Source organism: Marmota flaviventris, chromosome 18 (genome assembly GCF_047511675.1).
Source record: "Marmota flaviventris isolate mMarFla1 chromosome 18, mMarFla1.hap1, whole genome shotgun sequence".
NCBI classification, from domain to species: domain Eukaryota; kingdom Metazoa; phylum Chordata; class Mammalia; order Rodentia; family Sciuridae; genus Marmota; species Marmota flaviventris.
In genome coordinates, this window is record NC_092515.1 from 55,986,292 (window position 1) to 56,003,600 (window position 17,309).

Consider the following 17,309-nt stretch of genomic DNA (forward strand, 5'->3'; position numbering starts at 1 on the left):
AGAAGGCATAGTTGTTGCTGGACACTTCCGCTGTCACCTGAGTGATAATGGGAATAGACAGTAGAAATGGGCACTTAAGAAATGCCACCCAGTTGGTTGGTTAACCTGCAGAAAATTCCAGAAGGCTGGCTTTAGCATCCCCATCTGAAAGTTAGGGACACAAGGACCTAGAGAGGGGAAGTGACTTTGCCAAAGCCACCAGCCTAGGAAGGTGTGGCATTGAGGACCGTGGAAGCCGCTTCACCTGAATTTCCAGAAAACAAAGTGGTCCTTTCCCGCATCAAAGACTGACTCAGAGAATAGTCCCTTAGAGAGAACCATTCCCCAAAGGTATTCAAACTGGGCTTCATTGACCTGGAGCCCAGGGAGACCCAGGGGAGGGAGGAGGGCCAGGATTTGGAGGACCCACTCTAACCTCAGCAGCTTTCTGCTTCTATTTTATATAGTGATCCCACATAAACTTTCATTTTACAAATGGCTCCTCTGCTGAAACAAAACAAAATAAAATGAGTTTGAAAGCCTCTGATTCGCGCTACATCCTTAAATTTATGGAGGCGGTAACTGAAGCCGGGGGAGCTGCTAGCGGTCATTTCCACCACACTGTATTTCTCTCTAACCTGATGGAGTGTGAGAAGACTACAGGAGTGAAAGAACTTCCGGGAGATTTTCAACAATGCATCACAGTTCAATGATCTCCCTGCCAAAATGGAAACTGCTGAAACAAAAGTTTTAACTGCCAGGAACCACTGCCCCTGGACCCAAAGCAGTGGGTGTGGACCCCCCTTGCTGTCCTCTGCTGGGTCCCTGCAGCAAGGGTCTCTGGAATTTCCAGGCTCCGTATCACCAATGTCTCAACCCCCAGTTGCATCCAGATTCAGGCTGGAAACACTCGGCCTCCTGTTGTTTTACATAATTTCTCTGCAGGGGGCCCTGCCCTACTCACTATCTCCCCCAAAATGCAACAAAAGGTCAAAGAAGTAGAGCTACAGACCCTCTGCCTGTGCTGCCTACCTGCCATGGGACTCTCTCTGCATTTTTTCTCCTCCAGAGAGAAGGGCTATGACTGCATTGCTGTATTTTAAGATACAACTCACAAATTAAAAACCGAAAGAAGAAACACATTTTTCTGTCAATGGCTTAAGGGGATTCCACCTCTAAGCTGCTGCTAAAGCTTTCTTAGTCTTTTTTACATTTGTAGCATTTTGGAGCAATTTGCTGGAGTCAAAGAAAGCAGTGAAATTTCCACAACCGACTTCAAAGCCCCCAAATCCTGCATCAGTGGAAGGGAGTCTGGTAGCAACACCAGAGGGGACGTTTTTTCAAAGAGGCGTGTGTAGCAACGTGCCAGGCATTTTTGCCCTGCGTCTGCGATTGATGTTAATGGCAGACATGTGACCAAATCCCCTTGTAGTTCTTTGAAAAAATGCCCCTCCCTTTCTTCCCCCCAATACTGTGGGCTGTGACAATGCAGATGATATGGGAAAAGGAAAAAAGCCAGAGGAGCTGGCTCAGCTCAATGAGCCCCACTGGCCTTAATGAACCACCTCGGCCCCTTTTACCTGCTGGAGAGTGTGGAGCAGAGACAGGTGGAATGAGCAGAGGGGCTACCGGGATGGCTTCCCCCTTGGAAAATGAATTCTGGGCAGAAAGGGTTTAAGAAAGGGGCATCGTGCTCTATCCCAGGGCGCGGTCACAGTGGCTCACTCCTCTGTTCTGTCACAAAGGCTTCCCTTCCCTCCCCTCCTTGGCCTGGCCTTCCAATTTCTTTTCCACCTGGCCACAGTTTCTCCATCTTGGTCCATGCTCAGGGTAATCCTTCCTCCTCGACACCTAAGTGACCCGTCGGTGTCATCTAAAGCCCCACTGCCAAGTTCATTTTGTGCTATAGGTGGTGCACAGTGTTGGTGGAATTGGATCTTAAAACCCTTAAATCGTCACAACTCAGAAGCAAACCCATCAGAGAAAAGGTGCATTTTCAAAAGATCCATTTTCAATAGATCTCCAAAAGAGGACGTTCAGAAAGAGCCCTAGTGCGGAGGGCGCTTAGCAAGCTGTCCAGGAAAGGAAACGTAGCCACAACAGTGACCAGAAAGTGACAGGAGAGGGGTCTTTTTGAAAAGTTGGGAGAAGATTAAAAGAATGATTTCTAATTTTGACAGACTGAAAAGCCATTCTCTTTGGCATTTCGCAAATTTTGCGGGCTCTGATCAGCAGCTGGTTTGCTGGTCTGTGTTCCTAATTGCTCACCCACTTGCATCCTGAGCTTTCTGGAAAGTTTTTGAGATAACTACTACATGCCACTCGCTGATATGGGGTTGAGCTGGACACAAAAATATATGAGGTGTGAACTCTGTGCCCACGGTGCACAGTGTCCAAGAGGAGAGAAGAAACTCAGGGCACAGTTGTCTCACTAGGTAGGTCACGAGTGTCCTCAACAAAGGTCCATTATTTTTGTGGCTTAACACAGTGCTTTAGTGGAGAATCGATGTCTCTGAGAATCTATGTGTGATCCAGCCTCTTGGTTAACGGGAGCCGGGGTCATTTTCCCTTGCTCCCGTTTCTGCTACAACCCGGCTGCATGCCACACAAGCACCTGAGGATAATGACGACAAATAATATAAATATCTCTTTCGAATCCACAGAAGACTGTACGCATAATTCAGGAATACATCTATCCTTGTAACTTGAAAGCTAAATACATTATTCTCCTTTGTATGCAGAAAATTTTTTGAAAAATTACACTGTTAAAATTAGCCTTTCTACCAGCTCAAATCCATTGTAGATCCCGTGGCTCACACACTGGGTCTGGGAAGGATGATGGGTGAGCTGACTGTGTAGACACAGCAAAGGTTTTTTGATTTTCAATCACTTGACCCATTTTGCAAAAGAGAAGAAGGAGACTCAGGAAGGAAATCAGGGGACTGTGACCCACTCAGGTCCCAAGGGCTGCTTAGTGCCAAGACAGGCTTAAAGCTGAGGCTTCCAATTCCTGTTTCCTTTCTGGGGGTACCTTATCCAACTGCTTATAAAGTATAGATTGATGTTAATAGAGCACTGGGAAGGCCAGAGAATGAGGGGAGAAACAAAGCAATTGTTCATCCCTCTCCATTTTAAACTGACCTGGGAAACGCTGAGTCGGCAGACATGGGATTAAAATGTGGGAATATCACCAGCAGCTCCTTTATTTACCATGTCCCTTGGACCCTTCTCCAGGAGTTCTCGGGCCTGGTTGTACATTTGAATTTCTGAGAATTGCTTAAAAATTAAAAATACTGATGCCTGAGCACCATCCACCCCCAAAGGTTCTGATTTACTTGTTCTGGGGCAGGATGTAAATGCTTTTCAACCCCCACCCCCATACACCAGAAGACCCCAGGCTGACCACCATGGTCTAGGATCAGAGACCTGCTTAGGACTGGACATGCCTCAAGCCCTCTCATTGCTGTCTCCAAAAGAAATGCAGATGAGTCTCAGGTACCCCTTTCCCTCCCCTGTGTTGGAAACTAACCAGAGCAGGAGTCTAGTTCAACCCCGTTCTCAGAAAATCTGACTGGGCAGGCAGGCAGCTGGCCGTGAGGACCCACCCCAAGCCACCGCTGAATGGATGAGAGTGAGTGAACCTCTATCTCTGCAGACAACTGGAATTTAAAACCTCCAACCAACCTGTGCGTGGAACTTCGGAGGAAAGGCCATTTTTCCCGTGGGGCCCAGGCAGGGGAAAAGGTGGGAATTGAGGGTATGCTGAGCTGGGTTTGTAGGGAGAACGGCAGATGTGCCAAACGAAAGATGGGAGGAAAGAGGGACGTAGAATGGACTCTATCCCTGTTTCTCCTCCATGCCAGGTTTTATTTCATATTCATAATAGACACCTTTATCCCTATAACAAAGGTACAGAAACCTCAAGGCAGTTTCTAAAGAATCCCCGGGCAAAGCCCTAGGAAATTAAAACACTCCTTACAGTAGCTCTGATGTCTTGGATGGCTCATCCAGGGTTTGTATCAGAGCAGAGGATCCCAAACAGGGCTCCTGAAATCCTATGGGGAGCCATGAGCCGTTCCCATTGCTGTGACACACAGGATCACCCCATGACTACTCTCTTCTCTGGAACACACGTCATGGGATCATGCTGATCCGATAAACAAAACGAATACTTAGAAAGACAGATGAATCATTCAGAACATAGGGTACAGGGGAAGACTAATGAAAGAGTTCTTCAGTGCTAAAGACAATAATAAGAACTTCAATACTTTAAGCAACTATTTTTTAAAAACCTATCCCCACACAAAGCTACTTTCCGCGAGATGGTTAACTAAAGAACAATTCCTACACTCACATAAATTTGGAAAATATCAGGCACCCTTTGTGTTGGTACAACACACACACACACACACACACACACACACACACGATATACACATTAGCATATAAAGGCTCTGAGGTGATGATACCAAAATTACATGTTTAACTTTAATCCATAATTTCTCCAAATCATTGGCCACAAAAGTCCTCAAAGCATAGCAATCCCCCCACCCAGCCTTTTCATTTTTTCAGGGATAAAAAGTAAAGCAGATAATAGCTCTATTACCTCTTTTTTTAAGAGTAATAATAGATATAAACTATTGTTCTCAATTTTTCAATTTTGAAAACATTTATTTTAAAGCAGAGGGGGGAAGTCCAATATCATAATAGCAAAGTTATTCTAATACAAACCACAGCTTGCAAGGTCAAGGTCAAATTTTCATCCTATATAACACTGTCCATGGTCAAGCATGGCAGGGTGTTTACCCTGTGCCAGGTGCTTTACATACATTATCATATTTAACTCAGGTGCTTTACATACATTATCATATTTAATCCTTTGCACAGGCCTTTGAGGGACTACCCCTATCTTACAGATGTGGAAACTCTGTGTTCTTTTCAGTGCTACTTCGGATTTTGCTGACAACTTTTTATTAGATGGGGCTTTCGCTGGAGTGATTTAATGTGGATTTATCTTCACTATCCAGCAATTTCCTGAGTGCCAATTGTGCACCTGACACTTTACACATTACAAAGTATTAAGGAAATGTACCATCTATTATTTTTTAAATGTGTTTGAAATGACAATCTTTATTTTTTGAGTAGAGAAAGTTGGCTCCATTACCTACCAAAATCCAACCACGGGATCATTTGCTTTTAGAGCTGGAAGAGCCCTTGGGATGGAGACTGTGAGCGGTCACGGCTCCTGTCCTCCAGACACGGCTCAGAGGATTCATGTTTTATTCTGGCTTCACTTGACCCCACACAGATGGAGATGACCAGGCAGGAAGGGGTCCCTGGGCTCCCACTGCACACATGGAGGTTACCAATGGGGTGTGCAATGGTGGAGTGAGGGACAGACTGGGCAGGACAGGGGCAGCTGGTGTCTATTTAGAAACACCTGCATAACTGTTGTGTAGGGTCCAGTGTCACCTTCATTGCTTTTGTGCCTGAGTTTCCTCAACTGAATAGAGGAGATTAAAATACCTGCCCATATGGTTGATTTAAGGATCAAAGATGGCACAGGTGTTGGCTCCTAAGAAAGACCCAATACCCAGAGTAGCTGGATCTCAAGCCTACGCAGCTTTGGACGACCTCTGAGGGGCAAGACTGGGCAGAACACCCTTGTCCTCAACTCCAAGGAAGTTTTCTCTAACTCCTGACAAACTGGTGCTGTCCCCAAGAGACCAGAGAAAGCTAAATACCAACTCTCCTTTAAATACAAAAAAAAAAAATGTTCTTGATTCTCATAATAGTCTCTATACTTTCAAAGTTAGAGAAAAAATAAATCTGTAGTAAAAATTTTTGAATGAATATTAGAGTCCAAAACCCAAGAAATGTTCTAAATTGTGACTGGATCTCCATGACTCACTCAGGAAACCCCTTTTCTATGTTTTCCTCTTCATTTGGGTAATCTTTGCAAAAACCTGAGCTCCAGATAATCACTCACTCAGACTCTCCAATACCCGTGACGCCGGTTACACGTGCCTACACTCCAGTTGCAAATTTATGTCTCTGGTACCTTTGTAAAAAAATATATATATATATTTTCCAATTTCAGAACATAAAAACCTGCTAATAAACAAGTAACAGTTAGAAAATAACCAGTAGAACGTCTTCTCTAGAAATAAATTTCAATGAATGAGATAACCTGGCATTAACGTAAAATGATTTCGTTTTACTAACATTCATAAATTCCATCCTCCATTACACACGACACCGTGTGCCTCTAATGTGGTATGGCCATTGTGTTTGTAACTTATAGACAACATTTTGTTGCACTGCAATGTTTTGGGGTGTGTGTGTCGAGGCTCAGGCCAGGGACCCATTTTTCCGGAGAGCCACACCAAGACCCTCTCACTGCTTGTCAATGCCAGGACTAAATACCCGGGACTCAGGTGGATGTCAATATTTTCACTGATACTTATGATCAATTTCCTCTCCAGTTTCACAGCATGTATCCTTTTCCACCCTTAAAGATTTTATTGTTCGGCGCCTTGTTTCTAGATAGAATTCTATAGCCCTGTTCATTTCTCATATTAACAGCTTAATATTTAAACTTGGGAAGACAGACAAGGAAAAATAGAATGAGAAAACTTTAGGTCGCCCAGTAAATCACACTTGCCTCTCACTTGACAGAAATCAGGCTGAGTTTGACAGGAAGCCCTCCCCTAAACTGCCCTTCCACATTTGAACCCGAAGGTCCAAGCAATAAGTAAATAATTTTGGTTGGATATTAATTACGAATTATGTTTTTTCCTTTAAAGAATTAATTAAAAACACTAGATGGAATAAATATTTCAGGAGACCAGCAGCAAAGTGGGAAAATACCATGTGTTTGGAGTTTTAGTGCCCTCTGAGTACGGAAATTTATTTGCAGCAAGCAGAAAATAGACAGCCAGCATAAAAACACAGCAGAGTCCCTCTAGTAAAATTATTTATCAAGCTAACAAGGGAGGGACCCTTCTAGTAACAACAAGCCAGCCAGGAAAAGCCAAGGCTTTATATTTTACCTTTGGGTTAGCAAACCAGTAAAAATGCCAACTGACAAGCACTTCACATAAACATTTCTTTCTAAATGAGCTTCCTTGTTAGGGGGAAAAGGAAAGAAAAAAAGTCTTCCAAGCTAAGGAGTACTACAGCTTCCAGAGAATTCTAGCATGCATGTCCTGACCCTTGGGTACACACGTATACAACTGAAGACACAAGGTAATGTGCATTACAAATGGAGTCTAAGTAGCAGATTAGAAGTTCTCAGCAGTGTGTCCTCTTACTTGGATGTTTAGGAGTCATGGGATCAGAAGATGCTTTTTCAGAATCAGCTTTAACAGACCCTGAAACAAACTCCTTCCATATATATCTACAAACACCAATGTGCACTGACATTGCCGCTAGTGTACAGGACTCATTGCTATATATTTTTTTAATATTTATTTTATGAGCAAAACCCCAAGGTGGGATTTTACAGTTTAGCTTAACTATACCAAACTTTGATTATAAATTACAAGTCTCTTTATTGCAGCTTGCAATAAAGCATAACAAAATAGCAAAAATAACACAAGAAAGAAAGAAAAGGAAAAAGAAACCTTGGAGTCAGAAGCACCTAGTGGCCTGATCCCAATTAAATTTTAAAGAAATAGTAAAAAAAAAAAAAAGGCATTCTCAGAATAACTGCATCCTCAATGGCTCTGAGAATAACTTCTGCCGAATTTACAATGAAATCACGTGCTAGGATCCCATCTTTGCTAAAGTGAAAATCCCCTGGGTTAATGGTGCAATGATAGGAAGGTGCCTTTTTATTGTGGAAGAAAACGATGCTGGTGCACAGTTACATGAATGACACTGTAAAATGTTGAGTGGAGACAGCCAGAAACCCCTTGCAGGAACCAGACGCCCACCCTGCTCCCCACCCATGCCTTAGAAAAAGCTTCTCAGCAACGGGGATGGCGTTTCATTATTAACACCAGCTGACTCAAACAAAATAGGAGGAAAAAACGAAAAACAAATCCTTCCTTATTTTTTCCTTCTCCAGAACAGGGTGACATTTCATGACGCCTCTGTACAACTTCCCACTCTCAGGCAGGAGCCAAGTTGTGCCCTGTGCTTTTCTTCCAGGGTCAAGGCCTGCACTCTCCAACTCTAATCCTACGGCCCAGTTCGGGATCTGGGTGCATTATTTGCCCACAAATCTGTAGGGGTGATTTATAGCACAGACCTTGCGGTATTTCATGACCACATTCCTTCTTTGCCCTTGGATGAGGGGTTACCAAGCAAGTAGAGATCAGAGCAAACAGATCTAACACTCTAAATAACTAGGCTCCCCAACTGCCAGTGGAGCAAGTTGGAGGAACGTCTGAGCACTTCACATGCTTAGCCACCACTTTACCACCCTCACCTGAGCAGGTACTGGACTTTGAAAGCTGCAGAAATGGAAGTTCTGATGCAGTGGTTCTTTTGGATCAGAGAATATTGAGCAGGTGGGGAGGTGATGGATCTAGGGAAAGAATGAGATGTCAAAGGGCTCTGAACATAGGGTGTGTCTCCTTCTCAGAAGGAGTGAGAGAAATCCTGTTCCCATCCTGTACCCTCTCGCTCTAGGAGGGCAAAGCCAGACTCAACCCTATAAACGCCTTGATAAAGCTGGTGATAGCCCATGCACTTGAGTTTCTTATTGTTCTAGACCATGGCAAAAAAAAAAAAAAAAAAAAAAAAAAAAAAAAAAAACTTCTCAGAGCTTGAAAAGGAGAAAAAGAAAAAGAAGATACGAAAAGTCTGGGGGGGAAATATAATAACAATTCAACAAACAGCCTTCAACTGTTGGCACAGAACTTCAAGTGCATGCGGGGCACAGACGCAAAGCCTCATAAAGCAAGTCTTAGGCTGGGTCACAAAGGTCCACTGCGGGGAAGGAGATTTCTAACCTCTGTTGGCTCCGTCGCTGCTGAGAGGCCAGCTGTGCCAAGCATCCCTGCCAGTGAACTTAAGCGCCTTCCCAGAGGCAGCTCATGGTCCAGCCTGCTCAAGGTACAATGAGCACCTTAAAATGATGTGAAAGAATCCCAATTGCTCCATGAAGAGAGAGAGAGAGAGAGAGAGAGAGAGAGAGAGAGAGAGAGAGAGAGAGAAAAGAAGAAAAAAAGTAGGGAAAATAAACAGAAAATTCTTTTCTATGTAAAACACTCAGCCCAGCAAGACCCCTAACATTAGGTTTCTCCCCCATTTCCTGCACATCAGGAACGAACCTCATTTGAAGCATAAGCAAGCCTGAGGCACACCACTGTGCAGTGTAGACTCCAGCCCTTGAACCAACCACCGTGGGTAACACAGGGACTCTGCGTTGATTAACTTTACAGAGGCCGAGTCAGCCCGGCGTTAGGATCCTTTTAAGTAATCACAAACCCCAACTCGGCCCTGCTGCTGGACGCAGGTAGAAGAAGAACAGAAACTTCCAGCCCAGCACCCAATTTGAAGGAAGACGACCTCAGGGTCAATTTCTCAGAGCATTTCAGATCAATTCAATTCTCACCTTCGCTGCCTACCTGGGAGCAAATGAACTTCCCCTGCTTTTCAATAGACTGAAATGACTCGAAATCATCACTGGCTGCATGGGAATGACCGCATTAATAGAAGATGCTGGCAATTCCTACCAACAGCTCCCTCTGCCTCTGTTTTTGGACTTGTCCGCCTCACCTTACCAGTGACTGTGTCATAAGATGCGCCCTGGATTCCTAATCAGGTGAGAATGTCTTCCAGCAGCTTACACCTGAGGTGACTGCTCAGTGGCCATCTTGTCCCCATTGAGGAGAACTGTAAATCCCACAGCCGGTTTGATTTTTCCCATGGAGCACCTGAAACTGGGCCCTGCCCTCCCCCACCGGGGGCAGGCTAGTTCCCATCTGCGAGGATCTAAGTGCTAATAGCTTTATTACATTTCCTGTAGATGCTGGAGAGGCACACTGAATTTTCCCCCTGGGTTTCCCTCGTCCTGGCATTTTCCAAATATTACAAATGGAAAGCAAAAACAAACAAACAAACAAAACCCTCAACCCTGGTGCTTAGCTCATTTATTGCTGATAATTTCATGAGGTGCCAGGAAAAGCAAAAAAAAAAAAAAAAATGCAGACACAAAACAACAACTTGACAGCAATTTTTTGGAGTGAGGAAATGAGAGACTCAGCAAGCTGCAGGTGAAGGGAGTTTCAACACTGGCGTCTGCGAACAGCAGCAGTAAATCTGAGCTTTTGGCAGGTGACGGAGTGCACGGCGTGCTTTTAGAAGGAAAGCTTTTTACAGAAGCATCATTGTTTTAAGTAATGAGTCCTGCACTTGTGTAGAAATTCCTTCTTCCTTTCTTCCCCCCAAATCCATCACATTTCTTTAAGTCCACCCCGCTAACAGTATACCAGAGTTGGCTGAAAATAATACACGTTCGTGTGGCATCATTAGACCAGTTCTTCTGCTATAATTAATTGATTGAATCAGCTCGGTCGTGGGCCAGTGTCTGGAGAATGGAAGACATTAGCCAGACTATGTAAAGGGAGTGCGGTGGCTGATACAGAAAGGCACGAGAGAAATAAACTAACAACAACAACAAAAGCAGTCAGGGGAAGTCTGAACAATGAAATACCTTAAATAGAAGTGCTCCCCTTGATTTTGTTAGATAGACACCCTGATGCAACATGCTTGAGTTCTATCATGGAGTTTGTGGTAGGTTGGTCCCATTGCAGATCTCTCAGCAAGATAGCATGCTCCTGCTCTGGTTGTGGGTGAGTGAGTTTAATTCTGAGAACTAAGTATGTAGAAGCCCTGAGAAGGCTTCAGTGAGGACAGGGCCAAGACCAGCCACGTGGGCCTTTCCCGCCAGGGACACCAGCTTAAGGTCTCTTTACTTTTACATTTGAACTAAATAGTCACACATGGTGTGCTGAGACACCCCGTCAACACTGGGCATCAGGATTTTGCATTTTATTTCTGAAAGATTATGGGCAACACGGAAAGAAGAGTAAGCAAAATAGAAACGAGGTTTCTGAGCACTTGGGCTGGTTTTGTTCTGTTGTGGTTTAGTTTATCCACACTCACAAGACAGCAATGCCTTCCTCACATTTGACAGCCTTTTGAATTCCTACCATTGACATAAGTACGGTCAGGGTAAAACATGTCCAAGCCATAAGACTAGAGAAACAATTGATGGGTACGTTGGAACCGAGGACATGCTGTTTCTACGGGTCCCATCAGCGTTCCCTATAAGTGAATGCAAAGCCACAGCAGGCCTCTCCCCTGTTTGTATCACGCCTGCCTTCCTCAAGGCAGCTCTGCAAGGCTCGGCTGCATCCAGAGGGGTCTGAGCCAAGGTCAGGAACATCTGAAATGGGCAGAACACAGACTTGAGCTGGCTAAGATCTGTCACCCCCTTCCCAACTGGGGTTTCAGCACCTAGCACACAAGAGCACATTTGGAAGACCTGCTTTCCAGCTCGGTGCAAGTCATGGGCTGTAGGGCATCTCCTTGTGAAGATTCAAACTTGCAGACAGAGTCCGAGGCTCATCCAAGAACCACCCTGAATGTGAGGGTCACACAGTGTCCTTACATGTTTCCATGGCAACAATCGCACCTCAGTTAGCATCGATGCTACCTATAAACACTTTCCATCAAGTGGGCCATACTGGGTGAAAGGTGGACAAGAAGGGTGGAGTGTGCATCTCGGGTTAGAAGACCTCCTCCAGAAAGCGCAGTCTTGATACACCATGCATCATCGGGGTCGATTTGCATATGTTAGGCTGCACCAGGTGTTCATGGAAAAATGTTAGTCAGGATCAAGGGATGCTACCAAAAAGGAAAATTTCATCTTTTTTTGCGATACCACTTGGGATGAATATTTTGTAATATGTCCACGAACCATTATATAATCTGGACCGTGTTTCTGAGAATAAATGAAAGGTAATTAAACGGCTCCCCTAATGGCTTGTGATTTAATTTTCAGACCTTAGCCTAGAAAACTGCTGGAAATAAGTCACAAACCTGAACATGGTAGGAATTAGCCAAAGAGAAGAAAACCTCGTGGTTCACCATTTTTTGGTTTTCACTCCTGAAATCCCTTAACCAAAGTGACTTTCTGAAAATAAACTAAGTAACTCCCCCAAGAGGACCAAGTATTGAACTTTTCATATATCAGCTTATAATATCTAATATCACAGAGGAACTTCAAGGAATTGTCTTCCTCATCCCCAAATTCCCCATCTGACCAAATGCCTTTCTCTTCTTTTCTCTTCCCTGTCAATCATGTTCACAGCTGAAATTTGATTTCTCTCCCACCAGTAACCTTATATGAAATATTACCAGGAGGGTCAGGACCAGTGTGAACCTTGCTTTTAAAGTTCATTAACTCTTTGTTCAAAATGGATGGTTTCAACGTCACAAAGCCTGCACAGTGGCTTTGTGGTCCTAGATCATCAAATTGCAATTAGAAAGATGAGAACAAGAGAGGAATAAAGTATTGGAACTGCATGCGCTCACACAGACACATCAGTAAACCTCAAAGGTATACATGGAATTAAAATCCATGTATGGAAACTATTAAAGAAAATGTTAATTTCATATAAGGTTAGCAATGAAACAATATTTCACATTCACAATCCAGTTATTCAGCGAGACTCTCATCATAGCAGCATGTAGTAGTAAGTAATCAGATACTATTTTTGAATAGAGAGAAGAAATGAGTTCTGTTTTTCCAAAGCTCTCCATTTGCCAGATCTTTAAAGTGCCTCTTTTGCAAAGAGTAGCAATTTGACAGTGTGACTTTTGCCCCCCTCAGTTTCCACTAGGAACCAAAAAGAAAAAAAAAATGTATTTCATGCAAATTTCTCAGCAAGCAAAAATTTCAATAATAAAAAAAAAACTCTGTGCCATTAGCCAATGAGAGGTAACAAGAATACATAGAACTACGACACTAAATAATTATTGGTGTGACGGTGTTAGTCTACCTCTCCAAATGAAGAGGGTTTATAATTAAATTCATGCTGGGATACTTGTAATTGAAAACCCATTTAAATAGCTCAATTTCATTTTTTTTTTTTTAGTAGATGAAAATCAGATTTCTGTTTCCCACTTGTCTCCTCCCCTCCCCTTCTGTCTCCAATTGAAGTGGGGAGTTGTTCCAGAGACACATTTGGATGCAGAAGGAAGGCCACACTGTGCTTTGAAATTATATTAAATTTTCCAAATGTGAGTCTGGACTAAATTATAAGCAACTCTAAATTTGGAATATTTGTTAGGCCCAGGTAGAACTACCCAAGGGCAATGAATGCCAGTTGCATGGATTCATCCAAATGGCCTGACATTCACCTTTTGCAGTGTCAACACACTATGTGGGATCAAGCCAAAGATCTGAGATCTACTTAGACTGAATTACTCTGTAAGTGACATCGATGTAATGAAATAAATACAGACAATGAATGCATGCTGGTTCTCACACACATTGCTTCTATGACTCCTCTGCTGCATCTAGTATCACGTTGTAGGGTGCATGTGAAACCTAAATACTAAAACTATTCCAAACGGGAACTTTTCACACCCAAAGAATGAGCAGCATTCCCTGCTTGCTGGCTAATTTCTCCTCTCACGGCAAACTCACTAACACAAGCGCATGCAAATCAAAAATCAAGATGTACCTCTTTGACTTCAGGCAACTGGACTTTTCACATCACTGATGTAGAGGACTCCCTTGGGTACCTGATTTAGCAAATATATTAAAATAAACAAAGGGTAATTAATAACCATGAAGAATGTTTCAAGGACAGTACGTTAATGGCAGCGTAACTATGAAAAGGGCAGAGTTGGACCAAAAGAAGATTGATTTAGTTCCACTTGCTTCTGCCTGGTGGCCTCAGCCCAGTCAGATCAGAGGAGGGGTTGGCATGGAAGGGGGTGGCCTAGACTGCTGGTGGCTGCCTCTGAACTCTGGCTCCCCCACTGGGAGCCTGAACCCACCGGCCTTGCAGTCTGGGTCAGTCCTGAAGCTGTTTGCAGTTCAAAGGGACCTAAGAGATTCTGGGTTCCATGTGGGAAGGATTCAATCATTTCTGATGGGCTTCTCATTCACAAGCGATTGCTGATGGCCCATCCCTTAGAGGACCCCCGGTCCAGCTTTGGCAGGCAGTGAACTAGGCCACATTCTCTTCCATTTTCTACCCGCTCCTCTGTTGCTCTGCTCTGTCCTGCTAACACTGCCGACCTTAACTGCAAACGTTCTCTTAACAAATAGAACCATTTAGATACTACCCCTTTATTTATTAACCACTTCTCTGTTTAAATTCCTAGCAGGGAGTACTTAGAACAGTGATACCAAAATGAGGTTGCTTCAAAAAAAAAAAAAAAAAAAGACGTTTTGCTTCACAATGAATAACAAAACACAGTAATTCAAAGTAGTTAGCTTTCTATGGTTCAAAAAACCCTTATTGCCATTAGCTGTACTAATGTAAGTGGCAAAATAATGATCATTTACTGTACAGAGCCCAATATTTTCCAGACAGCAGTTTAATAACAAAGCAGACCTGTCATTGCTTCCTATAGTTAGTCCCACTATACAAATTCAGACTGTCAAAATATATTTAAAATCTAATTTAAAAATTCAACACAGTTACAGCAAATCTGTGTATAATAGCTACAATAAACTAGTAAGTCAATCTAATTTTTTTCCAACAAGGATAGTCAGTTATTTTTCTTTAATCCCCTGTATTTTATTTGGAGTACCTTACAATTGGTGTGAACAGATAGACTATGTCCATCCACATGCTGTCTGCAGGCAGTTGTAACTGAACACATTGTCTTTCTTCACCAAAATTTGTCACTCACTGTAACTGTCTGATTCTTTCAAATGCTCTTTCCCTAAACAGTAAGACAATGCCCTAAAATGCTTGGGTAACAAAACTGACCCTAGATATCTGCCAGAACTGTCCCCAATACATTATGTGCCTGCATTCCTATTTCATGGTACAAATGCTTTTAGAGCCTTAAGGTACAAATTCTTTTTCATGTATTAATCTTTCGTCAAACATATTATTTCTTTGAAAAGGGGGGTCAAAAAGAAACAAGACATATACGGAAATTACAAAATTCAAAAGTGTATCGGTAAAGTAAATTGGTCTCCATTTGAAGTTCAAATACTTAACCTCTAAAACAATGACTATATAAACTTTCCAATTAAGATGCTTTCTTAAAGATCTCCAGAAACAACAGATTCTTTCAGAAATACAAGTGAATAGAGTTTAAAAGCTTAAGAAATTTTGGAGAGAACATTGCTGTCGTTCCTCTGGGGCATTGCAAACATCTGTTAAGCTCCGGCAAGGAATATTTACATGAGATCATATACTTGTGAGGCATTTTTCAATTTTAGAAAAATATTACAAAGCAATAATTGAACAGAGTCTTGCAAAATGCCCCCTTCTCCTTCCTGACCATATCATTGATAGTCTCCGTTATTTTTGGAGAAAAAGAATCAGCCTCATTAAATGCAATATTTGGCTTCTTGCCTGAAATCTCATAAAGTAGATGTCCTTTTTAGATCATTGGTGTCACTTTCCTCAAGATGACCTCTACTCTCCTGCTACCTGGGGAACCCATCCAGTTATCAAGGCATTTACTTTCAAAAGCCAGAATGGGGGGGGGTGGAGGGGGGAGTTCTGTTTGCACACCTGAACAGAGTCCAAAAGCCATGTGGTTTCTCTGTTCTCAGTACCTTTGCCCAGATCGGTCACTGGGGAAGGGTGATGAGGGCAAGGGGGTCTCGCCTGGGAGTGAGAGGAGATTTTTCAAGCTGGACCACGATGGTGTAATCTAAGCCAGATGTCTGACAGCACTGAGCCTCCTACACTAACCACGGAAGAATATTTTTTAAATAGCTTAAGAGTGTGTACTGATAATGCAAGGGAGGTTTCAGAAGTGTAGTGAATTAACACAGACAGCGTACCCTGAAAAACGTCTCCTGGGTCTCCACACCCTCCAAGTTATGGAAAGTCTGGTGGAGGGAGCTGACCCACATGGGAAGGTTGTTCTGAGTAAGACAGAATTCAGACCAAGTTCTTATGTCTACCAAGGAACAGAGTAGACCCATTAACTCTGCCCTGTGATCACTTTAGTTAGCTTCAAAAGTAGAAACTGCAAGTTTGTCTGTTAATAGCTTTCCCCCGCTGCAAAGGCATTTTAAAGGGGTTCATAGATTAAATAAATAAATAAATAAATGGCAGATGAAAGAAGACGTTTCCTTCATTGCCTGAAAATGGAAGGAAACAAATATCCCCTTTTAATAAATTCTATCTCAAAATGATTACCCCAGATATTTTTTTTTTCTCCTGTGCTATCACAAAGGATTTTTTTAAAAATCTGACCCTGTAAAAGTGTTTCAGATGCATACATCACTGTTTTAGTTTCAAAATATTTATCTGCTCATTAATAAATCCTTCTCTAAGAAAAAGGGAAAGAGAGAGGGAAAAGGAGATGTATGTATGAAGACGCCATGAGACTTTCTTAGTTCAACCCCTGACACAAGCTCCCTATGAGAAAGAGGGCCTATGTAAAAAAGATCCTTCTTGAAATTAGGAGTTTCAAAGTTTGTCCTCCGGACACAGCTTCTGCATGCCTGGGAAATGTCTGGAGCCTATTCCTGGCCCTGGTGGAAGAATCCTAATAAAGTTTGCGTGGCTGGCTTTGTATATACACCACGGGTAACCCAGACCATATCGCCATTTCCAGGAGGATTTTTAAACTTGCTCTCTAGATTTCCCTCTTTCTCTTTTCCCTCCTGCTTCTGTCTCTAACCAAATGGGAGAAAAAGAGGGGGACAGATCTGGAAAATGGGCCAGAAAATTAATGAGTAAAAAATCAAATGATCTGGAACCAATGATCTTATTTACAGAAGGTTCCCGGGAGCTCGCGGGTGGGGCGGGGGTCTCCAGGTGAAGGGCAGAGCCTTCAGCGCAGACTCCAGCTCCCTCCTTCCATGCGCCCACCTAGGAGTGCGGAAAGGCGGGTAGATCTGCAAGCCCGGCTGCCGGGCAGAGGCCAGGGCAAGTCCTCCGGGAAACTGTAAGCCAAATTCCACTGGAGACCCGAGTCCCCTGGGAGCGGCGCGCGGGCCCTGAGTGGGCTGGGTGGGGCCCCGTTCCTGCCTCCCCGCGCCTGGGCCTTGGGCGTCTTGGCGGGGCCCTAGCTGCCTGCAGTGACCAGTGCGCACCCACAACCCTGGGCTCTGCCTTGGGCCTGGAGCTGGGGCCGGCCCTGAGGAACTTCCTGGTGAC

General features: G+C 43.5%; 1 protein-coding gene across 8 annotated transcripts in view; it reads right to left on the reverse strand.

The window, feature by feature from the left end:
- Maf (MAF bZIP transcription factor) overlaps window positions 1-17,309 on the reverse strand; it is a 312,899-nt gene that overhangs the window by 285,606 nt on the left and 9,984 nt on the right. For 5 of the 8 annotated variants that reach the window (XM_071604452.1, XM_071604453.1, XM_071604451.1 and 2 more), the window contains exon 2: window positions 13,686-13,746. The exons of 2 other annotated variants lie outside the window; for them this stretch is intronic. In XM_071604452.1, coding sequence (XP_071460553.1) covers window positions 13,713-13,746 — 34 coding nt within the window. In that variant the 3' untranslated portion in view covers window positions 13,686-13,712. Of the gene's footprint in view, window positions 1-10,276; window positions 11,381-13,685; window positions 13,747-17,309 lie in introns of those variants that run through there. One more of the 8 variants, XM_071604450.1, reaches the window with a different exon arrangement.